The following is a 27,513-nucleotide window of genomic DNA, read 5'->3' as shown; positions in this document are numbered from 1 at the left end:
TCCTTTGCTTTTGTAATACTTTTTCCTCATGGGTTCCTTTCCATATGTCTGGCAATTCCTGATCCCTCTTTATTGGATCTTCATTACTATTTTGGCCTCTATTTGAGTATGTATCCCAAGGACCTCTTCAATTTTTACACCTTCTCTCTTGATGATTCATCCCATCCCATGGACTCAATTACATCTTGGGACATAACTACCAAATCTATATATTCCACACTTTATTGGACAGTTCCAATTAGATGCTCGTAGAAATCTCAAACTCAGCTCCTCTAAAATAGAATTCACTATCTTTTCCAAAAACAGCTCACCCCCTCAAACTAATTTCCTTCTCAAGATCAAGAATACCATCATCCTACCAGTCCCCGAGGTTTACAAGCTCAGCATCTTCACTTCTCTCTCTTCTTACAGTCTAAGCCTTTGCTACATTTCTTCACATAATTTTTTCATCTATTTCCCTTTTTCTACTCATAGCTACCATCATAGCTCAGATTTTCATTTCTTACCTGGACCATTGCAACAGCCTCTTAGTTGAGTCTCCCTCATCCTTCTTTGTTTTACAATTTAAGTCTTTTGCAGCCTCAGCTAATTTATCTTTCCAAATTTATTAGAAAATCTAGGTGCATTATTCCTAGTCCAGTCCATCTAGAAGCACCAATATAGAGCTGCGCTGGTCTTTGAAAGTAACTAAGGCTTCCAATGGGTGGTGAGGGGAAGCAAGAGCATTTTAGGAATGGGCAAGATATATGAACTTGGTCTGCCTCAGTTTTCTCAGTCATAAAATGGGGATTAAAATCATCTACCTGAAAAAAATCATTAAGAATAAAGTAATAATAGCAAAGTTCTTAGCATACCTTAAAGTGTTATAAATGATAGTTTATGATAAAGATGATGAAGAGGGAAAGAAGGATCAGTACATAGATAGAACATGGAATATAGTGTATGGAGTGGAACACAAATGTCTTTTATGCTATTATTGTTCTTCAATAAGAAAGAAGGAAGGAGGTAAAGAGGAAAAGTAAGAATCTTCCAAAGTCAACCCTTCAGTGCATTACCATTTTGCTTAAAGTCTGTGTAGCCCTTCCATTCATCAATGTATTTCTTCTACTATCATTATCCTTCAAACCCATAGAATTCATTAGGATCATACAGCTTAGAAATCTTCTGTTCTAAATTTTACATTTTTTATTTTAGAATATATATATATGTATTTTATAGTATTTGTATAATACGTGTTCAAAAATCGTTCATACAGCTTGAAGATCCTTTAGAGATCATATGTTCCAAATTTTTATATATTTTATTTTAGGGTATGTGTGTGTATATATTTATATATACACACATATATTCACATTATTACTTGGCCTCAAGGGTCCTAATAAAAAGGACTGCCAGGTGTGTATAATGTAGAGAAATCATGGAAAGATGCCACAGCTAGATGGCATCCAGACAGCATAGAATCTTAAAGTACAGGAAGACCCAAACTTAAAGTGAACTTCAGATACTTTCTAGCTGTGTGACTTTGAGGATTCCTCTCTGTGGTGTTTTCTTCCTTTGTATAATATATGATGGTTCTTTGTGGGAGCAGGTTTCTTGGGGAGGTTTTCTGGAGGCAGCCTTAGTATCAGTTCAGATCAATAATCACCTCAAAAGCAGCCAGGGATTTAAATGCAGTCTTTTATTGTCTCTTCCAAAACAGCCCGGTTGGTTTTCTTAAAGTCTATCTCTCTGCTTGGTTCCAAGAGCTTTTGCAGCTTCTCTGGCAGCTTCTGCCTCCAGCTCAACTCCGACTCCTGGCTTCTCAGTCTCCAACTATGCTCCCCTCTCAATCTTTTCAACTGAATTCTTCTGACTGAGCTCAGCTGTTTTTATGCTCTTTTAGAGGTGTAAATGCAAAGGTTGATGACTCCTCTGAGAGTGGGATTATGGGAGGTGTGAATTTGGATATCTCATACTGAATCCTGAAATCTCCCAAATGTGTGAACCAATGTGTGAGCTAATGTGTGAATTCTCAAAGGTGTTAACTTAAGCATTATTTCTGTCAAATCCATTGAGTTATCACCTTGTTTCAAGTTCTGGCTCATAACACCTCTCAATCTTAGTTTGCTCAATTGCAAAATGGTAATAAGAACATCTACCTCCCAGGATTGTGGCAAGAATCAATATTTGTAAAAAGCTTAGGACAGTGCCCAACACAAAGCAAGCATTTAATAAATACTAGTTTATTTCTTTTCGTCACTTCCCAGGCATTGAAATTAAGAGTGTATTCTCGTGGTTTTAACTAAATCTTCCAAGTGTCAGATATCTTCTGATATAGATGTCATATCATCACATCAAGACAACTTTGTGTAACCTACAACTTTCTCTGGCATTTGCTTCAACTTTTAGTTAGCCCAGGAGATCCAAAAGATGCTGTCCTAAGCTACCTTAGATACTTTATGTATGAGAAGAAAAATTTTAGAACCCAATAGAGGTATGAGTTACTGGGATTTAACACTTGACCCTTGGAAATCCTGAGGGCTGAACTAGAGATAGCTGGACCTCCAGAGAGAGACATATATTTTGGTGTCCTATTGAAATCTCAGGAAGAACCTAAGAAACTTAGTTTATGGAGTATGAGCAGTGCTGAATGGTAAAATACAAGGAGAAAACCTCCTTCAAACAGAGTAAGAAAAAATTCCTCACAGCCTTTATTTCCCACTCACTGGGGGAGTGGGATATGACTCACTGTGTGTGTAATTTAGTTTTTATAGATTCAGTAACATCCCACAAAGTGTGATGATGATTTTTCTCATCTGTATATATCAAAGAAAATATTTGTGTCATTTAAATCAGTATCAGAAATAAATTTTGAAAAAAAGAATCATTATGAAACTTATCCTCAAGACATACGTAAGCCCTGATCTCATTTGTGCAGCAGTCTGCATTGATGTCATTTTCTTGGAGTGAGTTCAATTTTTGTGCTTGCTGCCTACCAAGCTTTCAGCCATTCAGCTCAGACTGTTGCTATGGGTCTGATGCCCATGATTTAATGTGCTGTTGGGGGCTGTCTTTAAAAACAAATCCTTCAGAGCTTTTCTTTTTCCAATTTTTAAGTTTACAGATGAAAATGATGCTGTCATGACCCCGAAACATGAAAAGGAGGAGACTTTGATGAACAAAGGTAAAAAAGTGAACTTGTGGACAAAAATATGGCCAGTAGCAAAATTGAATACTTAGAACTTTGTGACTTCATCATGAGATAAAGAAACAGGAGCCTCATTCTTATGTTAATAGTTTGGATTTTTAATATGAAATTATGGCTCTATCAATAAGAGTGGGTTAAAAGTTACATGGTCAACACTATTTGTAGATGAATAATGATGCTGCCTTATATCTTGAATGTTGTGAATCAAATTGCCAGAAAGGGTCGCATAGGCTAAAATGACCAGACCACCTGAATTCTCCCCATTTTTTTTAATCTTTGATTTAGTGTATGGCTTCCAAGTGCATATATCTTAACATGGAAGAATGAAGTTAACTCCAGCAGTTCTAAACATCTTGAGGTCAGGGGTGATTTTTCATTTAGTCTTATTGTAGTCAGTGTTAACACAGCATTTTACATGACCTGTGATTTTATTGATTTAGTTTAGTTAACTGTCAATGAAGAAATTCCTTGATAGCTTTATAGTCTTAGTGGACTGGAATGCTGAGAAGCCAAATCACTTACGCAGGGCCTCATAGCTAGCATATGCCAAAATGGGGGACTTGTAACTGGACTTAGGGAATCTGGATTTGTCCAAGGACAATTTTTTTTCCTACTCTGCCCTGCTGTCTTAACATTTCATGTAGTAGTCACTTAACAAATGCTTGTTGATTGGGATTGGATTTACCCTTAGAATGGATTAATTGATTTTGAGGTATAAAGGACTTGAGTGATCACTTAGTTCAATTCCCTTCACCTATTTTTTTTTTTTGCTTTTTTAAAATTAAACTTAATTTTTAAATCTCTCCCACTTGCTTCCTTCCTAAACTGTCTAAGAGAGGCAGGAAGCCTTTTGTAACAAAAAAAATCACATTGGTCATGTCCAAAAATATATGTCTTATTCTATGTATTAAGCACATCACCTCTTTGTCAGAAGATGGATAGCATCTACCCTCTGGAACCCTGGTTGTTCCCTGCATTGATCAGAGACCTTAAGTCTTTCACAGTTGTCCATTTTTACAATTCAATCCCTTCATTTGTCCAAGGGGTGGATGAAGACCAAAGAAAGTTAATTGATGTCCCCTGATCATATAGATTATAAGCTTATGAGCCAGGATTTGAATTCTCATCTTTTTAAATAAAGGCCCAGCATTTTGTCCACCATGTTATCTCTGCCTAATTGCTTATTGTATTTAATTAATTATGTATTTATTACAATTGTTCTATTCAATTAATTCATTAGCATGAGTTATTTTAGAAAAAAAGGAGGTCATAGCTAATAGAAGATGGATTAAATAATAATAATCCTAAAAGAAACAATTATTTAACACCTACTATGTGTCAGATACTGTACCAAGTACTGGGAATACAACAAAGAAGAAAAAACTCCTTGCCTTCAAGAAGCTTACAATCTAATGGGGGAACCTGAAGATCAAAGGAGTGAAATGACCTAAGCAACAGCACACACTGAATAGAATTAGGGTATGGCCTAAAACCCACATCTGCCAACTTTATTTGTAGTACTTTTAAATAAAATATTTAGAAAGCAGGGTTCGGAGAGAATAGCAGGTGGTACATGTTAAGTTTCAATTGAGGATGCTGAAGGCACTGGAAAGGTCCAAATAAGAGGGCAGCAGCCAGAGAGGACTCCATTAAGAAGATACTGGGGACAAAAGGAAAACCATGAAGACCCTGAATACCTGGCAGTTTGGGCCATGGTTGGGTAAGGACATCTAAGGCAAATTGCATCATTTGATCTTGGTCCCTGACCCACATCTATTGACAGGAGATTGTAATTCTTGCTTATGACTAAAAGTTAATTTCTGTTGTATTCTCAAGTAGTACAGCAAAAGTGGCTGTTAGATGGACCCAAGATGGCAGAGAGAAGCCAGAAAGTTAACTAAACCTTCCCCGGTTTCCTTCAGAAACAATAAATCAGGCCTCTAAAAGAACTCACAAAAAAGACAGAGTAAATCCGTTTTTTAGCTTAAGATAAATGAAAAGGTCTTCAAGGAAGATCTATCTCACTTGGGTAAAAGGGAACAGAGCACAGCATAGGCAGTGTCTGAGCAAGCCAAGGGGAGGCTCTTAGCCACAAGTCTGCACCCAAGATTTAGCAGGCCAATGATACAGCTAGAAGGCCTGTAGCTTCAACACAGAAGGGAAACTGCCAGCCCCAGAATCTAGGTGCAGCTAGATTGGACTACTCCAGCATAATGGGTAAGCTCTCAGCTTCAGGGATTCTGGCACAGAAAGCCAGAGACTGGATCCTTGGCCCTCAGTGAAAGAAACTTGGGATGGTGGCCCTTGTATCTCAGGAGCAGAATTCAACTTTTAAAAATGAGAAGAAAAAAAAAAATAAAGAGCCCAGACTTATAAAAAGCTACTGTGGTGATAGGAAAGATTCAAATACAAACTTAGAAAAGGACAAAAATGTCAAAATGTTGACATGTGAAGCCTCAGAGAGGAATATGAATTGTTCTTGAGCCCAAAAAGCTTTTCTTTTTTAAAAAAGTTTAAAACTGATTTTGAAAAATCAAATAAGCAAGGTAGAAGAAAAATTGGGAAAAGGAATGAGCTATGTAAGAGAATTTTAAAAGAAGAATCAACACCTTGGAAAAGGAAGCAAAAAGAAATCCTGTAAGAAAACAAATCCTGGGGCAGCTAGGTTGTGCAGCAGTTAGAGCACCAGCCTGAAGTCAGAAAGACTCGAGTTCAAATCTGGTCTCACCCACTTAATGCTTCCTAGCTGTGTGACCCTGGGCAAGTCACTTAACCCCAAGTGCCTCAGCAAAAAAAAAAAAAAGAAAGAAAGAAAGAAAATAAAACCTTAAAAAATAGAATTGGTCAAATGGAAAAGGAGGTACAAGAAATAGCTGAAGGAAAATAATTTCATAAAAATTAGAATTAGGGAGAGAGAAGCTAATGACTGTGAGAAATTAAGAATCAGTCAAACAAAATCAAAAGAATGAAAAAGTAGAAGAAAATATAGGGGGAAATCCATAGTTAGAAATCATAACTGAATGTAAATAGGATGAACTTTCTCATAAAGTGAAAGTAGATAGCAAAGTGAACTAAAAATCAAAATCCTAGAATATATTGTTTTTAAGAAACACATTTTAAGCAGAGAAGCATAAAGATAAGAGACTAGAGCAGAATATCTCATGCTTCATCTGGGGAAAAAAAGCAAAGGTAGCAATTCTGAGCACAAAGCAAAATTAAAAAAAAATAGATTTATTTTAAAAAGACGAGGAAGGAAGCTACATCTTGCTAAAAATACTACAGACAACAAAGTAATATCAGTACTAAATATATATGCACTAAGTAGTATAGCATCTGGATCCTTAGAGGAAAAATTAAGTGAGTTACAGGCAGAAATAAATTACTATAGTAATGAGGGATCTCAACCTCCTCCTCTCATAATTAGATATATCTTACCTCAAAATAAGAAAATTAAGGAGGTGAATAGAATTTTAGAAAAGTTAGTTATGATAGGCCTTTGGAGAAATTTGAATCAGGATATAAAGGAATATCCCAATTTTCTCAGTGGTACAGGGATCCACACAAAAATTGACTATATATTAGGACATTAAAACCCTCACACTCAAATGTAGGAAGACAGAAATAGTAAATGCATCCTTTTCAGATCATGATACAGTAAAACTTACAAATAATAAAAGATTATGTAAAAATAAACCAAAAATTAATTGGAAACTAAATAATCTTGAATAAATGGGTCAAAAAAATCATAAAAATCAATAATTTCATCAAAGAGAATGACAATTTTGAGACAGTGTAGTAAAATTGATGGGATGCAACCAAAGCATTTCTTAAGGGAAATTTTGTACCCCTAGAAGTTTATTTCATGAATAAAATAGAGAAAAAGGAGATCAATGAATTGGGAAGACAAATAAAAAGCTAGAAAAAGAACTAATTAAAAACCACCAATTAAATACCAAATTAAAAATTCTGAAAATCAAGGGAAAATTAATAATATTGAAATTATCTAATAAAAAAAACTATGAATTAGTTTTATTTAAAAAAACCAGAATAGATAAACCTTTGGTTAATTTGATTAGAAAAAGGGAAAAAGAAAACCAAATTTCCAGTATCAAAAATGGAATTGGTGAATTTACCAGCAATGAAGTAGAAATTAAAACAATAATCATGACCTAGTTTGCCCAACTTTATGCCAATAAATCTGACACTCTAAGTACAATAGATGAATACTTATAAAACTATACATTGCCCCAATTAATAGAAAATAAAATAAAATATTTAATCTATTTTAGAAAAAGAAGATGAACAAGCCCACAGTGAAGTCCCTAAGAAAAAATTTCCAGGACTAGATTGATTTAAAAATGAATTCTATCAAACATTTAATGAACAATTAATCCTGCTGTACAAACTATTTGGAAAAAATAGGTGGAATCATATCAAATACTTTTTATGACACAGTTGATGCCTAAATCTGGAAGAGCCAAAAGAAAGAAAGTTATAAATCAATTTCCCAATTGAGTATTAATGAAAATAAAATATTAGCAAAGAGATTGCAGCAATTTATCACCAATGCAATGATTGGGTGGGATTTATAGCAGGAATGTAGGGCTGGTTCAATATTCAATACTTGTAAGCAAAGTAGATTCCTTCTTTGTCTTTTTAAAGATCTATTTTTTATTTTGCTTTGTGTGAGATTAGAATTGCTCTCCCCTGCTTTTTTTCCCATCTAAAGCATGAGATATCAGCATAATTGACCATAACAATAACAAAATGAACAGATATTATGTGATTATCTCAATAGATGCATAAAATAGCATTTCACAAAATACTATTCCTATTAAAAACACTAGAGAGCATAGGAAACTGGAGCTTTTATTGTGCTTGATTGATAAGTCGAATAAGAAGGTCTAAAAAAATCACCAAGCATTATCTGTAATAGAGATAAGCTGGAAGCTTTCCCAATAAGATCAAAGATGAAAGAAAGATGCCAGTTATCACTGCTATTATTTCAAGATTGTACTAGCAATGTTAGCTTTAGCAATAAGAGAAGAAATTGGAATAGACAATGAGGGAAATGATATGATGGTATCCAGCCATCGAGAAATTTAAAAAAACTATGTGAAGCAACAGCTGTAGCAAAGTTTCAGGATATAAAATAAACCCACAAAACTCACCAGCACTTCTATATTACTAACAAAACTTAGCAGCAATAAATAGAAAGAGAAACTCCATTTAAAATAACTGTAGACGATATAAAATATTTGGAAGTCTATTTGCCAGGACAAATCCATGAACTGTATGAACATAATTATAAAACACTTTTCACATAAATAAAGTCAGCTCTAAGCAACTAGAAGAATATCAATTGCTCATGAGTAAGCCGAGATACCATAATAAAAATGATAATTCTTCCTAAATTAATTTACTTATCCTGGGCCATACCATTCACACTATCAAAAAAATTTTTAGAGCTAGAAAAATAATAATAAAATTCATCTGGAAAAACAAAAGATCAAATATATCAAGGGAAATGTTGGGGAAAATGCAAAGAAAGATAACTTAGTCTTACCAGATCCAAAACTATTTTAAAGCACCAATCATCAAAAATGTTTGGTATTGGCTAAGAAATTCAATGGTAGATCAGTGGAATAGATTAAATACACAAAACACTGTAGTCAATAATTGTATTAATCTTCTTTTTGATAAACCCAAAGACTTCAGTGTCTAGAATAAGAACTCACTATCTCACAAAAGCTTCTAAGAAAACTAAAAATAGTGTGGTGGAAACTAGGCATATGCAAACATCTCACACCATATACCAAGATAAGGTCAAAAATGGGTATATGATCTAAACGTAACATGTGATACTTTAAGCAAGTTAGAAGACCAATCTATAGATCTATAGAAAAAGAAAGAATTTATGACCTAACAATAGAGAACATTATGAAATGGAAAGTGAATAATTTTGGTTACATTAAAAAAGTTTTGCAGAAGCAAAATCAATGCAACCAAGTTTTAAAGGAAAGCAGAAAATGGAGAAACAATTTTTATATCAAGTGTTTCTAATAAGGACCCTCTCAAATTCATAGAGAACCGAATCAAATTTATAAGAATACAGATCATTCCCCAGTTGATAAATGGTCAAAGGCTATAAACAGGGAATTTTCAGATGAAGAAAATAAAGCTATAGTCATATGAAAAATGTTCTAAATCACTATTAATTAGAGAAATGAAAATGAAAACAACTCTGTGGTACTATTTCACATATCAAATTGGTTAACATGACAGAAAGGAAAATAATAAATGTTGGAGAAGATGTCAGAAAAATGGGACCACTAATGTATTATTGGAGAAGTTGTGAACTGATCTAGCCATTCAATTGAGAGCAATTTGGAATGATGCCCAAATGACAATCAAACTGTGCATACCCCTTGATCCAACAATACCATTGTTAGGTCTGTGTTCCACAGATAATATAAAAAGGGAAAAGGACCTACATGTACAAAAATGTTTTTAGCAGCTCTTTATGTGTTGTCAAGGAATTGGAAATTGAGGAAATGCCCATCAATTGGGGAATAGCTGACCAAATTATTATATGAATGTAATGGAGAACTATGGAGAATGTAATGGAGAAATGAAAAGCAAGAACATTTTAGAAAAACCTGGAAAGATTTACATGAACTGATACTGAGAGAAGTAAGAAGAATCTGGAGAATATGGTAACATAACATTGCATGATGATCAACTATGATAGAATTACCTCTTCTCAGCAATTCAGTGATCCAAGACAACTCCAAGGGACTCATGATGGAAAATGCTGATCCTCCACAGAAAGAAACTGAGGAGTGTATATTGAAGCATACTTATTACACTTTTTTTGTTGTTTTTTTCTTTTTTTCTTTTTTTTTTGGCTTTTCCCATTATTTCTCTTTCTTCTTTCACAACATGATTAATGTGGAAATATGTTTACATGATTGCACATGTATATGTCAGATTGTTTGCCATTTTGAGGAAGGAGGTTCAGAAGGAGGTGGAGAAAAATTGGAATTCAAAATGTTATAAAAAATGTTGAAAACTGTCTTCATATGTAATCAGGAAAATTTTTTAAAAATCAATAATATAAAAGGGGACAGAGAGTGAGCAGAGGCTTGTGGGAGACTGGGAATGAGGCATCTGACTAACTCCTTAGTAGTTAACCTTTGTACCATGAATAGCACGTAATGAAAACCAGTTACATCCAGTCTCTCTTAGATCATCATCATAAACACTTTGCAGAAAGATGATTTTTAATTACCCTAAGAATACCTTGGTACTATTTTACATATTGATGTTTTACTACAAAGACAAATTGTTTATGGATAGGTTCTTATTTTATGTTTTTATTGATATGTCTTTTTGGGTTATTGTCTCATTATCAAAATGTGATTGCTTTTCTTTTTACAAGGTTTAGTCTCAGTGGATGATAAACCGAAACTGCGCGCTGATACTCCAGAAACAAAACAGAACTCTTCACCACTTAACTCGGAAAGGTGAGAATACGGCAATTACAGAGAATCAAAGTAATTTTAATTATACTGTTGAAATACAGTTATCAGTGTTGAAGTACAAGAAGAGCCAAATTATGGTAACAAACAAGAGATGATAAGTGGGGACCAAATTATGTGGAGGAAAGAAACACTGAAGATAAATCTCATAGATCTAAATCTAGATCATATCTCAGGCCAACCTCCTCCCCTTTTACAGATGAGGAAAACTTTGGCCACAGAGATTAAGTGACAGGTTCATCATCACTAGGCTAGTGAGAATCAGGAATGAGGTATAAATATTTGATTTCATGGTTAATGTTTTTAACACTATAAGGTATTTTATTCTTGACTTTTTTCTAAATCAGGGGTTCTTAACTTGGGGTTTAAAGATTTCAGGGAGTCTATAAATCTGGGTGGGAAAAAATAACATCTCTACTTCAGTATAATTGGTTTTTTTTCTTTGGGGGGGTGGTAATACTATGTGCTTTATTATATGAATTTAAAAACCTTATTCTGATGAGGGGTGGAGTGTTCCATAATCTTCACCAGCCTTCCAATAGGGTCTACAACACAATAAAATTGAGAACTCCTGTTGTCAATCCTTTTTGTCATTTCATATTTCCCTCAGGGGATTGGAATCCATTCTTCATATGGTATTATAACAGGGCATATTATATGTGGTTCTCACAAGGAGTAACTAATTCAAATTATTGTAAAGCTATCACAAATAGAAAATGGGACCTGTCTGGAGGTATGCTTATAAAGGAATGAAACTGATTTTCCGGCATGGCTTTTAGAATCAGTCTCATTACTTTGCCATCACATCTCATCTATGTAATTGTAGCCAGCTTCTTAAGATACCAGCATTTTTCTGACTTGAAACTCATGAAACATTTTTTTAAATAAAAAAAATCTTAAATTTTCAGATCTTACAAGGCATATGAATAACAGAATCAAATTGAATCTTTGATTTTTTTTTCCCCAGAAAAATGCCAAGTATATTATCCAGGGTAAAAAAAAATGTGTTGAAGGGAAAAAAAAATGAGTATTCATACCTGGAAATAAAAGATCTTGTATTTGACAGAGGGGAGGCAAATTTAGAGCAGCTAAATAGAAAATCATCACTGCATGAGCAGAGCTGCCTTTTTCTCCCTCTTGTATACTTGCTTTGTGGTCTTGTGAGAAGTATTTAGTCCTCATCTTCACAAAGTGAAGTTCAAGGTATTTCTCAGTTTTCTCAACCATAAAATAAGGGGGCCAGTTAGTATTCCTTCCAACTCTTAATTAGTTCTATGGCTTTCTAATATGAGCAATCTCGACATTTCTCCCCCATCCCTGTTCCCACCCACCCCCATTGTTTCCTGCTGCTGATTATGTTTACGTTGAAGAAATGAAATCAAGTCTGCAAAGATCTTTCAGATGCTTGGAAGAATTGTCAGGTACCATTAATTAAGCACTTACTTTGTGCCAGGAACTGTGTTGTGTGCTGAGCTTACCAAAAAATGGCAGAAATTGAATCCTTGATCTCAGGCAACTCATATTCTAAGGGGTGAGACAATATGTAAGTGTACTTGTATACATATATACATAAATTTGAGTGTGTGTCTATATATACATATATACACACACATATATATTTTATACACAAATTTATATATATATACATATACACACATATTTATATATTGTATATATTATATACATATATTTGTATTAGACTTACATGTGTATGTGTGTATGTGTATATATATGTGTGTGTGAAAACCAGGATTTCTTAATCTGTGAATATTAAAAAAATTGATAATTATATTTCAGTATAATATTTTGGTAATTCTATATATTTGTTATGCATTTAAAAACATGATTCAGAGAAAGGATTCAGACTTTACCAGCCTGCCAAAAGAATCATGACATAAAAAGAGTTAAAAACAAAAATCTTTTTCATAATTGGAAGGTTAACTCAGTGAGAAGGCATGGAAGTAGAAGTAGAGAGAGTATATGGGAAGACATTAGGAAAGGTATCCTACAGAATGTGGAAAATAATTCAACTGTGGTACATCATTTTAATTTTTTATATAAGTTTTGCCATTTTAATATCTTGTGTTAAAAGACAAAGGATTTTTTTCCTATCTTTTAATTTCATTTTTAATTTCAAATTCTGCCCCTTTTCCTACCCAGTTCTCTGCCCATTGAGAAGGCACAAAAAAGAACAAGAAATACAAAAATCAGGAAGAAGCAAAGTATTTAAGAGAGGCATCTTTATATAAAGGATAGAGGGCCAGCCCAGATTTGGTTGCAATCCTTCTTCTAGAATTTACTGATTATATGATTTGGGGCAATACATTTAAACCCTTATTTTTCTCAGTATTTTTGCAAAACTAAATAACAGGATATCAATGCTTATAACTTATTCCCCTTACCTTTCCAGTGTGCTTACACCTTATACAGCCTCTTCTCCCTGCTATGAGATCCAGTGCCAGTGGCTTCCTGGCTATTCTTCCCACAAGACTCTCTCCAGATTCTAGGACCTTTCTCTGATGCTTCCTCATGTCTAGATACTCCCCTCCTCAACTCTGCCTCTGTCTTATTGTTTTTTTCAAAGCCCAGCTAAAAAATCCCACTTTATATAGGAAGAATTTCCCAACTCCCCTTAATTCTAGTGCCCTCTTTGTTTGATATCTACAGTTTATCTTGCACATGGCTTGTTTGTACATAATTGTTTGCATTAGATTGTGCTCCTCCATTAGATTGTGAGCTTCTTGAAGGCAGGGACTGCACTGTCTTTTGTTTCCTTTTATATCCCAGCACTTAACACACTGCCTGGCAAAAAGTAGTTGCTTTAATAAGTGTTTATTGATTGACTGACATTGACTAAGAAGGAGGATTTCCTCACCATTGGATTTACTCTATCAGTCAAATCCCAAGTTTAGTCCTTCTCTCCATCTAAAAAAAAAGTGGCAAGAGACAAAAGCTTTTATTCGACTGCACCTGCACAATGGAGTTGTGCATGCTGGGAATGCATGAAATAAACATAATTGTGTTTATGTAAATTCATGTGAATATCTTGGATACTTACATTTGAATATATTGTAATAACACTGGTAGGAAAAAGCTTTTGCTGCAGATGTAAGATGCTTTTTTTAAAGCCATCTTGTTGGTAAGCCTTGTCCTGGACAAAGCTTCTGGGAACCTAAAACTGTTCATAAAATTTTTAGCAATTTTTAAAATTCTCCAGGAAAAATGACTTACATAACAAATATGGCAGCTGTGGGGTATAGATTTCTTTTGTTTTTGAGAGATTGCTCATCTAAAATGATACCTTCAAGATTTAATGAGACTTTGTTAAAAAAAATAATAATTCATCCCTAATCCAGAAATCCAGTCCCTATGTGACCAAGGGAACACATAAGCTGGTATCAAAAGGACCCCAAATCCATGTACTTCTGTGCAAAACATTTTAATAAGTAACTTAGACACTACTTACATCACTAAAAAGGCAAAATATCTTTCTAAATAAAGTTTCTGATATAAAAGAGGATAATTAATGAGCATTCAGACACATTGTTCAGTGTTCTTAACAGACAATTAAGCATTAGAATATATAGTGTTAATCTACACAGCTTCAACTGAATTCAGACAAGGTAATTAATGCCAATGAGTTATGTTGATAAAAGAACTTTTCATTTGATATTGTCTCCAATTTCAAGAATAAACTGAAAGTATAAACTACACTATACTGTTCACATGGACATTAACATGATTTGTCATTAATGAACTCATAATACTGTAAGGAGACCACTTTATTATATATATACACACAGATACATATATATGTGTAAATACTACTATTGCTTAGGAAGTATGCCAGGTTAAATATCAAAATAGATATCCTTTGTTAACTAGTAACAAAATTGCAAATACTTCTGGTAATATTTTTAGACTGCTCTGTGACTTTGGGCATTACCTCTCTCTGGCTCTCAATTAAGGCAGCTACATGGCACAGTGGATAAAACTACATGGCAGAGTGGATAAAGCATTACACTTGGATTTAGGGAGATTCATCTTTATGAGTTCAAATTCAGCTTCAGACACTTTATAGTTGTATGATACTGGGCATATATATCACTTAACTTTTCTTGCCTTAGTTCCTCATCTATAAAAAATGAGCTTAAAAAAGTAAATAGCAAATCACTCCATGATCTTTGCCAAAAAAAAAAAAAAAACATCAAAATAGAGCTAAAAAGAATTGGATATGACTGAAACGTCAGAACAAATATGCTTCTCTTCCCTTGTCTTAAAATGAGGAACTCAATAGCCTCTAAGAGTCTTATAAGTCTAAGTTTATGATTCAGTGACCCTGTGTAATCAGAGAATTGGACAGCCCACGTGTTCCACTGGTACTCATACTTTGTCAACACATTTAGAAAAAAGCCTCTAGGATGTTGGGAGGCCCTTCTGTGAAGAGCATATTGGAGGTCATGGGCAAGAGCTGCACACAATGAGAAAGGCATAATTGATCTGCCATCTATATAGTTGGAAGATATGACAAAACCAATGATCAGAGCTGAGCAAACAGTACATGGTTATTGATTGATTATTTAGATAAGAATTGGCAAATTGCCACTTAAGGACCAAATCTAGCCACTTATTTTTATACTGACCATAAGTTAAGAATAGCTGTTACATTTTAAAATAGAATACAATTTTATTTGAAAAGGAAAAATAAATATTCTTAGCTCTCAATCCATATAAAACCAGACAGCTGAATTTGGCCTATATTTTGCTGACCCCTGGCTTAACTCAATTTACAAATATAACCAAGTAGAAAAATCAGCTTTTTACAATAAGAAGTGCATCATTTTTAGCAAATGATATTATATTGAAATAGTCTAGGTAATCCTCCAACAATCTAAAAAAATTATACTTAATGTTCAAATGTATTTATTGTTTATATTATAAATATGTTCTTTATATGCATAAACTTTCTTACAAACACATCCTTATACTTGACTCTAAGTAGGTCTGTGATTAACAGTTTGCTTACTAATAACTTATTTAAAAGTTGGTAGATTTCTTCATGCAGATTTCATTGAGCCCTGGAACATTGCATCAGTCTAGAGTTCTACATGTGAAAAACCCAAATAAAAAATCTAGGGTACATATGTGTGTGTGTGTGTGTGTGTGTGTGTGTGTGTGTGTATACATGCGCATGTGTGTCTGTAGCCCCTAGATCTTTGAGTTTATTGATATAAGAATCCCCCATGCCTAGATGTAAAAACTCCTTCTATCATTACAGGTAAGTACCTTCCCTACATTTTATCATCTTAGAGAGTTTTCTCAAGCACTGAGAAGTCTGTGATTTGCTCAAGATCACACAGTCAATTTGTCTTAAGAGATGTTTTTCTATCCGCTATTTTGTACTGCTCCATCTTCTTTTTTGTTGGAGCCCAATAAGTTGGCAATGAACCTAAAATTAAATGAGGGAAGGGAAAAAGCATTTTTATGTTTATTGTGTGCCAGACAATGCTATAAATTCATTACAAATATGATCTCATTTGATCCACACAAAACTCTTGTTGGGTGGATTACTATTATTCTCATTTTACAGTTAAGAAAACTGGAGCAAACAAGCTTGCTAGAGTCACACAACTAGAAAATACCTGAAACAGAATTTAAATCCAAGAACTAGAGGAAGGAAAATCCATAGGTTACCATTAATGAATAATATAGCTATTTTAATGATCTCAAGCCTTTTTATGAAACAAAAGTCCTTATTTTAAAAGCCTTGCTGATGCAAGGCTATGATTCATAGTATATACTTCAGAATACTTAGAATGGCTGGAGTTGAAGATCACCCAAAGGGCAATGGAGAGGCATGTGGTCAGTGCACAGTAGACTGCCACATGTTGCCAAGAAGGAATCACACAGGAAATCATGTGGAAAGGATATCCTCAAAGAAATGTCACTGGAAATAATAAAGGTGGGCTGATTATATATTAAGAGTGAAGACTATTGAGTCTTCAATCAGAATCCTCCATTGATATTCACATGCTCAGAAAAGCACAGTAAATGGGACTTCCCATTACCAAATTTGTAAGAGGACATAAATGATAACTGCACCAGATGAGCAGGTAGTTTGCTCTGCATTGTAGGGAGGAAACAATCCCATTAGTTACCCCTTGGAATATGGGAACATTTTCTAATAAAATAACAGCCTGTGAAGGCTTGACTCAAGATGAGCTAAATTTTAGAATCCTGTCTCCATTCCCTGGCTCTCCTGGTTTCTGCATATAGATAATATCCCCTTGCTGACTGATGTGCCTTAAGCAGAGCAGTCCCAACATGTCTGAACTAGGGAAATGTTTTAGTTGAAAAGCCTTCTTTGCAGTAAGAAGCAGAGGCATACTGTTAACAAAGGCAATTTTTCACACATTCTGCACAAATTTTGTCAGGAAAAAATTGAAAGCAAAATTTGCCAGGGATTTTTGGAATTTAACCTAATCTAAAAATCAATTAGCATAACCACCCAAAAAGAGGTTTTCATTATTACACTTCTTTGATTTCTTTCCTCCTAATAATTTTTGAGAGTTCATGAAGCATAGTTGGCCTCAAAGTTGTAAAGCCCTGGATTTAAGTCATCTTTCTGACAGCAAACTGACTGTGTGACCTTAAGAAAATCATTTAATACTCACTGCTCTGGACTAATCTTTCCAGAGAATATACTAACCTGCTTTAGTAGAGGGAATTCTCTACTGGTGAAATCACAGTTCAAGTCTTCACGTCATCTTGCTTTTTTAAGGTAGAATTTCACCAAAGAAACCTCATATGTGTCCTTAAATTGACCCTGCATTTGAAATAATAAACTATGTTTGTTTTTGTTCAGTCTATCAGCAGATGATTTAAGTACATGCCCAGGCCAGAAAGAACGGTTTGTGAAGCATGAATGTGATGTTGCTGTTCCTTTTTTAAAGCCTTCTCAAAGTACCTGTGCCAAGAAAACAATAGAAAAACTGATGGCTCAGTTAAGGTAAAAGCATCTCTTATTAGCACACATTCCAATTTTTCACATTAAGAATTTATAAGACTTTCTATTCCTTGATTTTTCTTTCCACTAAATTCTGTCACTGGTCGGATTATCCTATTAAAGTACTTAGCAGCATGTGCTATCATTACATAAATCAGATCTTGCCTTGAATAAAATAATAACCCCTAAATGGTCGCAACTAGCAGCATATCAGTTAGAAGAATAAATTAGGAATTAATTCTATTCTGTGAGTTGTTGTGGGTTTGGTCTGGTTCTTTTTCTTTTTAATTACATATTATTTATTTTTAACATTCTTTTAGTTTTAAATTTTGAATTCCAGATTCTTTGCCTCCCTTTCATTCTTCCTCTACCCCCTAAAAGGGCAAACAATATGGATTATTTATATTAATCAAAATAGGTGATCATTACAACATTGATATTACTGTACACAATGATCTCACTTTGTATCAATTCATATAGATCTTCTCATTTTTTTTTTCTGACACCAATCTCATCATTCTTATATTCGGTAATACTCCATCACCACCATATGCCACAACTTGTTCAGCCCTTCCCCAATTGATGAGCATTCCTTCAATTTCAATTCTTTGGCACCATAAAAGAGTCATTGCAAATATTTTTAAAAGTCCTTTCCCTTTTTCTTTGAACTCTTTGGAGTACAGACCTAGCAGTGGCATGACTGGATCAAAAGTTATGCATAGTTTTTAGCCTTTGGGGTATAATTCAGGTTTTCTATAACCATTAGGTGAGTTCACTACTCCACCAAAAGTTCATTAATGCCAATCTTTCTTCATCCCCTCCAGTAACTGTCATTTCTGGTGGGTATGAGGTGATGCCTCAGAGTTGTTTTAATTTGCATTTCTTTAACCTGTAATGATTTAGAGAATTTTTTTATGTGACTGTGGATAGCTTTGATATCTTCTGCAAACTACTTGTATATATCTTTTGACCATTTATCATTGGTGATTGGCTCTTATTTTTATAAATTTGATTTAATTCCTTATATGTTTGAGAAATGAGGCCTTGATCAGAGACATTTGATATAAATTTTTTTTTTGATATCACTTCATTGTCTTTGGTACCTTTTAGCAAAATGGAGTTTCCCTGATTCTCTCTTTCAATTTGGTATATTTTTGCTTTTGCTTTCTTTGATTGCTACCCCTGTTTTTTTTTACTTCAGCTGAAGCACAATAGATTTTGCTCCAGCCCTTTATTTTAACTCTGTATATCTTTTTATTTCAAGTGTGCCTATTGGACACAACATATTTTTAGGTCTTAGTTTCTAATCCATTCTGCTGTATGCTGCTATTTTATGGGTTGGCTCATCCAATTCACTCTGTTTTCTTCCATTTCTTCTTCTCTTCTTATCCTGTTTTTCTTCAAAAGTCTAGTTTGCTTCTGCCCTCTGTCTTGAGCACAAATTAAAGAGAATACTTAGGGGCCTCATACTGCCATAAACTCACTACACTGCCCTTCCTATATCTCTTGCCTGAATCCTGCCCATCTTGACACTTAGAAAAAAACAGGTATGTCAGTTTGAATTCACAATAGTGAAAGCCTAGTTTTTTTCAGCTTTTATTTGCTGACTTTTAGCCACAACTGTTCTATTTCTTCTACTATAGCCTAACTGTATTGAATTTCCTTATCTGCTTTGGCAAAACAATTTAAAGAGCAGGTAAATAGGACGGTGCCATTCTCAAAGAATTCTTTCATTCTTTACTTTACAACCCCAACCCAGCACTGTACCTGGCACATACTGGGAATTTAATAAATGCGTGTGGATTAATTGATCATGGTTTGAAAGTCAAATCAATCAATAAATATTTACTAATGGTAAATATTAAGCTCCAAAATATAAGAAAGGCAAAAACCAGTCTCTGTTTTCAAAGAGCTCACATGTATACAGAAACTATAGATGGGATAAATTGTAAATAAACAACACAAGGAAGGCTTTGGTAATAAATAAGCACTGAGATTAGAAAGGCTTCCTGCAGAAGGAAGAAATTTTAATTGAGATTTGAAAGAAGCCAGGAGGCAAAGAAAGAGGGAGAGCATTCCAGACATGGGAGACAACCAGAGAAAATACCTGAAGATGAAGCATCTTGTCAAAAAACAGCAAGAATCCCAGTATTGCTGGGTCACAGAATAGGTGAGGATTGGTAGGAAGGGTGAAGAGAAGAGGAGAGAGTGAAAATATAAAGAAACTTGGAACAGTGAGGGAGAAGGCAGGTTATGAAAGCTTTGAATGCCAAACAGAAGAATTTATATTTGTTTCCAGAGATGATAGAGATTGGAATTTACTGAGTAGAAGGGTGACATGGTCAGACCCACAATTTTAGGAAAATTTTTTAGATGACTGAAAAATAGACCAGAGAATGGAGAATGGAGAAATATGAGACAGGGAGAATAAACATCCGACTATTTCAGTACTCCAAACTTGAGGTGATGAGGATCGATATTAGGGTAGTAGTAGTACTTTTTGGGGGGAGGAAAGAAAGTGCTTTATTTAAATCATTATTTAAAAAGCTAAATAACTACAAGATGAAAGCTTTTGTTTTGTTTTTCTTTGTTTTTTCTCAATTTTTCAAATATGTATAAAGATAGTTTTCAAAATTCATTTTGTAAGATTTTGTTTTCCAAAATTTTCTCCCTCCTTCTCTCAACTCTCCCCTCCCCAAGATAGCAAGCAGTCTTTTTAGGTTATACATGTACAATTCTTTTAAATATTTTTCCATTTTTGTCATGGTGTTCAAGAAAATTCAGAACGAAAGGGAAAATACCATGAGAAAGAAAAAGCAAAAAAAAATGCTTCAATGGTGGTAATAGTATTTGAGGAGAGATGGGGGTAAATTTGATAGTAAATTTGACAATAGATTGGATATGGGAGAGAGGGAGTGAGGAAGGATAACCCCTAAGTTGTCAGCCTAAAGACAGGATAGAATTAGAGCAATGGTGGCTCCCAGAGTTATAATAAGAAAATTGGGAAGGTGGTAGAAGGTTTAGCTGAATCTTCTTATTTAGTGGATTGAGTCTGTTTTTGTAATTAGATGGCAAAGAATATTGGAATCAAAGAGAAAAGCATTTTCCTTAATAAATTTGTAGGGTTTTTTTTTTTAGCACTTAAAATCATCCAACAATGAGCAAATGAAAATCTCACATTGATAGGAAATGTAAGTGCATCAATACTTCCCTCCTCCAATTTGTATCCTTAATGCAAATTGCTTTGTAAGGAAAACCTTGAGGAGAATATTGTAGAGAACATAAATTTTTGTGAGGTTTTAGAAGTAACTAACACTCATTTACTTAGAATGAAATGAATTTCTTACTTAAATGACGTTTCTGAATTCCTTTCACAATATATTTTGTTTTTACACATCTGGCCAGAGTAAAATAGCTTCCTCTGCTTATATTTCGTGGCTTGGACTTTTTCTCCCTTGTACTACTTTACATCTATTAACATTCACTCACACCCTCAACCTAATTGTAGGCTCTTGCACGCGTGAAGATTGTGGCTGTTTCTCTATGTAACAGGCATATAAAATGGCACTACACCTCAGCCAGTCTGTAAATATTTAATATCTTCACAATCAATATTTATCATTTTGGTCAATTTTTTTTCCTAACGATAGTGATCATTAAAAGGCCAGAGATTAATAAATCAATTACGTGAACTTGTCAAGATATACATTTTTATTGATAGTTTTTGATACCTACATTACCATCATATCACTAGCCCTCTCTCAGAAACACTTTATAACAAAGAATATAGAAAAAAAATTATCAATGCTAACTAAAAATAGGAGAATGGAAGCTCTTTGAGGACATGTTTCCTTTTAATCTGACTGCCAAGCACAGTGTGCACAATATAGACATTTACAAATGTTCGTCATTACTGATGTGTCCCAGTGCCCTCTCCCCATAATGACAGGGTGTGATCCAGTCACTTATGACCACTTAATATGAATAAAGAGTTGAATGTATGTGTTGTTCATTGGATTCTAGGTTTTTTTGGCCATATCCAGATGAAGTATTTACTTTCTTGTATTTTACCTCTTCAGAAACCAACTGTATAAAGGATCAGATTTATATATGGATTTATATATACATATATATATATACACCATATATATGTGTGTGTGTGTGTGTGTGTGTGTGTGTGTGTGTGTCCATATATAAATCTGAGGTCTCCAATATAACCTTTCATTTTAAAAACTGGTACCGTTAACAAAGTTTGATTCAGAGTCAGAACTCCTAGAATTGCATTCAATGTCTAATATGAGAGCAACTAGGTGGCCTAGTAGATAGAGCACTGGATTTGAAATCAGGAAGACTCATTTTCATAATTTCAAATCTCATCTCAGAAACTTAACTGTGTGACTCAAAGCAAGTTATTTAACCCTGTTTGTCTCAGTTTCCTCCTCTATAAAGTGAGTTGGAGAAGAACCATTCCAGTGTCTTTACCAAGAAAACCCCAAATGGAGTCATGAGGAGTCAGACACAACTAGTACTTTATTTAAAACAACAAACACTTATTACCTCTATGACTTTAGGCAAATCATCTTCTAGATCTATCTTCCTTTGTAAAATGAAGGGATTGAACTAGGTGGTATCTTAACCTTTGAGCCTACCTTTATCTGAGGGAAAGCAGTGTTTCTATAAATATTTTATCTTTAACATAATAACATAACATTATTACGAGTTCTCTGCAAGGCTTTATACAATGTTGGAAACAAAGTACTAAATAAATACTTTTAGTTAAAATGACCTGCATTGCAGACCTGAAGGATGGAAATCAATCAATAAGCATTCATTGAGTGCCTACTATGTGTCGGGCATTGCACCTAGAAAAATGAATACATAGGAAATCTGGAATACTTTCTGGAAAGGAGCAAGAGAGGCTCCAATTTGACATGTCAAATTATCAATAACTTGTATTGCTCATTACCCTGAGTAGCTCAACAAAAAACTGCAAATGTGTTGTGACCAGGTAAGCCCTTTTTCATGAAGTCATCTAAATTTTAAAGGAGCACTGTTTCTGAAAGGGAAAACAAAATAATATACAGTGTTGAATGTTAATTTTTGAAGGAAAGCAAATTTACATTCCAAGTCTAAGATTAATAAATTTCACATCATAGGTGACAAAAAGAGAATCCTTTTTTAAAGTTACTTTCATGGGAGAGTGTTTTTCTGTGAAATAAAGTTGATGGAGTTCTTGAAAGTGGGGACATAGGACATTTTACATCCTTTATCTCTGATTACATAACATTACCTCTGGTTCTTAGTCTTCAAAACAGTAAAATGAAAAGTTATATAGGGGACCTCAGAGTTCTCTTCCATATATAAATCTGATCCTTTATACAGTTGGTTTTTGAAGAGCTTTATGGTGAATGGTCAGATGCAACTAAGAGTTGGGGAGTGTTCATTTTCTGTGCTGTGGAGAGGTCCATGTAATTCTGCAGTAGCATCATCTCTACCAAATGAATAGCAATTCTGCCATATTGATGTCTACCTTTCTTTTTTTCTAGAGAGATTCTTCTTTATTTCCATCCTCACTCTAAGGTCTCCAAGGACCTTGACTACAAGTCTCTGGAGGAACTTATGGCATTTTTTGAGGTAACATAATCCTTCCTATACATAGACCACTGAGGTGATCATTGTGTTGACCTGTGAAGACAAGACTTTAAAGAATTATCTCTGGTTTGCTTAAGTGATTAGGCCAGTGCCACGAACTATTACTGAATTTTTAGATTTGGAGTTTTTATATTCCAGATCATCAGTCTTCCAAGAATGAAGCAAATGTTACCTAGTCAATTTATTCTGGTGATGTTATGAGTAAATGTAAGTTTAGTCACAAAATGAATGATGTTATTAATAAAGCACAAGATCATGAGCTGGAAGAAAGACTGCCTCGTATCTTTAGCAAAGTCTAGATGCTATGGAGAGATAGAAGACATAATCAGTCCCAGTCTGCATAAAATTAGGCCAGAATCTAAAGAACCACAGTGCTAATACTGACCTGCTTTAAGCTGGTGATGCTTTTCTGATGCATATACATTATTACTCTATTGTAGACAACTCATTCTCTGAGAGCTAATATTCTGTTTTATTATCATTTATGGAAACAGCTGGAGAATTGCCCTGAGAAACTAAACAAAAAGCTGCAACTGTGTTGTGACCAGGTAAGACCTTTTTCATGGAGTCATCTAAATTCTAAAGGAGCACTGTTTCTGAAAGGAAAAACAAAATAATATGCAGTGTTGAATGTTAGTTTTGAAGGAAGGCAAATTTGCATTCCAAGTCTAAGATTAATAAATTTCACATCATGGGTTACAAAGAATCTTTTTTTTGTTAAGTTACTTTCATGATAGAGTGGTGTTTTTTGGGGGGCGGGGTTTGTGAAAAAAAGTTGATGGAATTCTTGAAAATGGGGACATAGGAGCCATACACATGCTAACATTCTGAGTCTTAAAAAAAGACTCACTAAATTCTTGAAATATAGAGCTGGATATGACCTCCAAATGAGATGCTTCACTTAAACTATTTCAGAAAGATTAGCATCTTTTTTGTGGAGGAAAGGGGATAGTTTAAAGCTTTCCTAGCAAGGAAAGTAAACTTAATCCATTCCAGGAGGAATATATGATGGTTGTTATATTTTTATGCATTGTTCTAAATAGCAATTTGTAAGTACATAGCATTTTACAAAGAAATTTCCTCACAATTCTGTGCCACTGTCTCCATTTGAGAGGTGGAAAAACTGAGACACAATGAACACAAATCTTGTAACTTCAAATCCAGTTATCTTTCCACTTTGCCTCCATTGCTTTTCAAAATCCTTTTCAAATGTTATCTAACCAGTTTTTGAATTTCAACAGGACAAAGTTTAGTCTCCTTGTTTTGCATTGGAAAAAGTGTTGGAATAGACTAGAACTTAAGATATCTGCTTCCCTCACTGAATTGTACTACAACACTAAATATTCTTTTTGTTTTGTTTTGTTTTTAATACCTTAAACTCAACACATTTGAAAATCAATTAATGAATCCATGCTGCCCCCATACTATCAAAGGCAGCACTATCCCTACAATATACTGGATTCATAATCTTAGCATTGTCCTGGATCTCTTGCTTTCTCCCATTCCACAGAGCTAATGTAACCAAATCTTCACATTCTTTTTCACACCCACCCCCTTCTCTAGACTGACTGAGCTATAATTTTGTTTAAACCCTCATCACTTCTCCCCTAGATTATTACAACAATCTCCTAATGGCATCTTTTCCCCAAGTCTTTGACTAATTTTAGTCTACCATACACACTGATAACAAAGTAATTTCCATTAAGTACAAATCTAACCATGTGGTACCCTGCTCCCAACTCAACCAACTGCAGTGATTTTTAATCATAGCCTCTGGGATAAACTAAAAACTCTGTTTGCCTTTAAAGTACGTCATAATTTGACCCCAAGCTATCTTTATAGACTCACTATATATTGTTCCACTACCAAAACTGATACCCAGTCAAACTGATCTTCCCTCTGCTCTTCACTCCATTTCTCTTCTCTCTGTCCTTGCATTGGCCCTTCTATACATCTGAAACACACTTCCTTCATATCTCTGCTTCAGATCCCTCATTTTCCTTAAGATACAGCTGAAACTTTTTCCTGTTACTCTCAGCTTTTGGTACTCTTTCCCAAAATATTTGTATTTAACTAGTATGTGTGTGTGTGTGTGTGTGTGTGTGTATGTATTTATCAACTTTAGTTTATGTTATATGTGTATATCTATATGTATGCATAGTTATAGATATAAATGATTAAAAGTTAAATGATTTATTCAAGTTCATTTGGATTTGAAGTTTTAAAATGACATGTTTCAAAGATCATGAATTAAGCCTAGGGCTTCTCCTTGCACTATCTCATGATGCCTCTATTTCTCCAGCTTCAAGCACTGTGACTTGTATATAAAAATTTCAATTAAAAAGCTCTGGAAACAGATTTTGAAATATAGCTACTTCAGTAGGTTAGTATCTGTTCACCTTTCTGATGCTCAACACTCCATCTTCAGGCTTAACCTACTTGTCTTCTCCATAAGTAACTCAGCATCCACCTTTACAATCTTTAAACCTTCCATATCCTGAAATTGGCTGTTACTGCTTTAGCAGAAGCACAATAGAAGCTTCTTATCTGCTTTTAATGTTACTGGTTTCAAACGATGTTACTTCTTGTAAGTTTAATTGTAGAAGATGCAGAATAGATGTCTTTTCATGTTCAATTGACTTCACAATATCATCTGAGTTGTTAAGGAGCAAATTCTTCATAGTTTTAAAGTTTATTTTTAGTACTTTGTATCTGCTATTTTAACTATTTTCTTGGCTAATGATCCTCTGGTTGGTTTTGCCCTCTGCTATTTATATGTGTTAAATTACTTGTTTGTTTACTACTAAGCACAATCCTATCCAAACAAAACATTTATTAAGCCTTCAATGTATTTTCAAGGTTCCCTTGATCTTTGTTTCTACTTTCTACTTCAATTTTTAAAAAATAAGAGGAATGAAAGAATAGTACAGGAAACTGAAAAATTATATCTATTGATTTTTTTTTAAATCAACATAAGCAATAAATAATAGACTAGGTGATGTTAAGAAAAATTAATTGGACAACCAAAATAAAGGTGAAAGACACTCAGGATGTTAACCAATGTATAAGTAGAACAAAATAACTCATAGAATAGATAAATCAAAAAGCATAAGTATTTTATCAACTGCAATCCTAGGAGGCACTGAAAAAAAAGTTAAGTACTATGTCCAAGAATTGGACAAGAACAGGCAGTGTTCTGTGATTAGAAAGGGTATATTAATTAATCTAGAAATATAATTGCTAAACTATACAGTTATAAAGACAAAAATATTCCTAAATATTGTGAAAGAAAAAGTTATAGAAAAGGCAGAGTAACATTAGACTTAAATTCTTTTTTTAAATTATATTATAGCTTTTTATTTACAAGGTATATGCATAGGTATTTTTTCAGCATTGACAATTGCAAAACCTTTTGTTCCAACTTTTCCTTTCCTTTCCTCCACCCCTTCTCCCAGATGGCAGGTTGACCAATACATATTAAATATGTTGAAGTATAAGTTAAATACAATATATGTATACATGTCCAACAGTTATTTTGCTATATAAAGAGTCAGACTTTGAAATAGTGTACAATTAGCCTGTGAAGAAAATAAAAAATGCAGGCAGACAAAAATAGATGGATTGGGAATTCTATTTAGTGGTCCATAGTCATCTTCCAGAGTTCTTTCGCTGGGTGTAGCTGGTTCAGTTCATTATTGCTGTATTGGAACTGATTTGGTTCATCTCATTGTTGAAGAGGGCCATGTCCATCAGAATTGATCATCATATAGTATTGTTGAAGGTCCTGCTCATTTCACTCAGCATCAATTCATGTAAATCTCTCCAGGCCTTTCTGAAATCATCCTGCTGGTCATTTCTTACAGAATAATAATATTCCATAATATTCATATACCACAATTTATTCACCCATTCTCCAATTGATGGACATCTACTCAGTTTCCAGTTTCTGGCCACTACAAAGAGGGTAGACTTAAATTCTTAACAAAATATTAATTATATGTGTAAGCATACATATATTTTGTCTATTATTAATGGTGAAGATTAAGGAGATTTAGATGTGCTAAGACAAAAAACTACACACAAGAGTTTTACATTTTGTTGGGGAAAACATGCAAATGAATGTGTTT

General features: G+C 34.0%; 1 protein-coding gene across 1 annotated transcript in view; it reads left to right on the top strand.

The window, feature by feature from the left end:
* The first annotated feature begins 3,035 nt into the window (after positions 1-3,035).
* Positions 3,036-27,513, top strand: part of LOC127557186 (MORC family CW-type zinc finger protein 1-like) — a 32,304-nt gene continuing 7,826 nt past the window's right edge. The window contains exons 1-4 of the mRNA XM_051990606.1: positions 3,036-3,163; positions 10,629-10,713; positions 17,594-17,737; positions 23,281-23,368. Of these exons, the coding sequence (XP_051846566.1) occupies positions 3,121-3,163; positions 10,629-10,713; positions 17,594-17,737; positions 23,281-23,368 (360 nt within the window). The 5' untranslated portion in view covers positions 3,036-3,120. The remainder of the gene's footprint in view (positions 3,164-10,628; positions 10,714-17,593; positions 17,738-23,280; positions 23,369-27,513) is intronic.

The sequence above is a fragment of the Antechinus flavipes genome, chromosome 3, assembly GCF_016432865.1.
Source record: "Antechinus flavipes isolate AdamAnt ecotype Samford, QLD, Australia chromosome 3, AdamAnt_v2, whole genome shotgun sequence".
In the NCBI taxonomy this organism is placed as follows: domain Eukaryota; kingdom Metazoa; phylum Chordata; class Mammalia; order Dasyuromorphia; family Dasyuridae; genus Antechinus; species Antechinus flavipes.
Note: the sequence above shows the minus strand (reverse complement) of the source record. Positions and strands in the feature narration are given on the sequence as shown.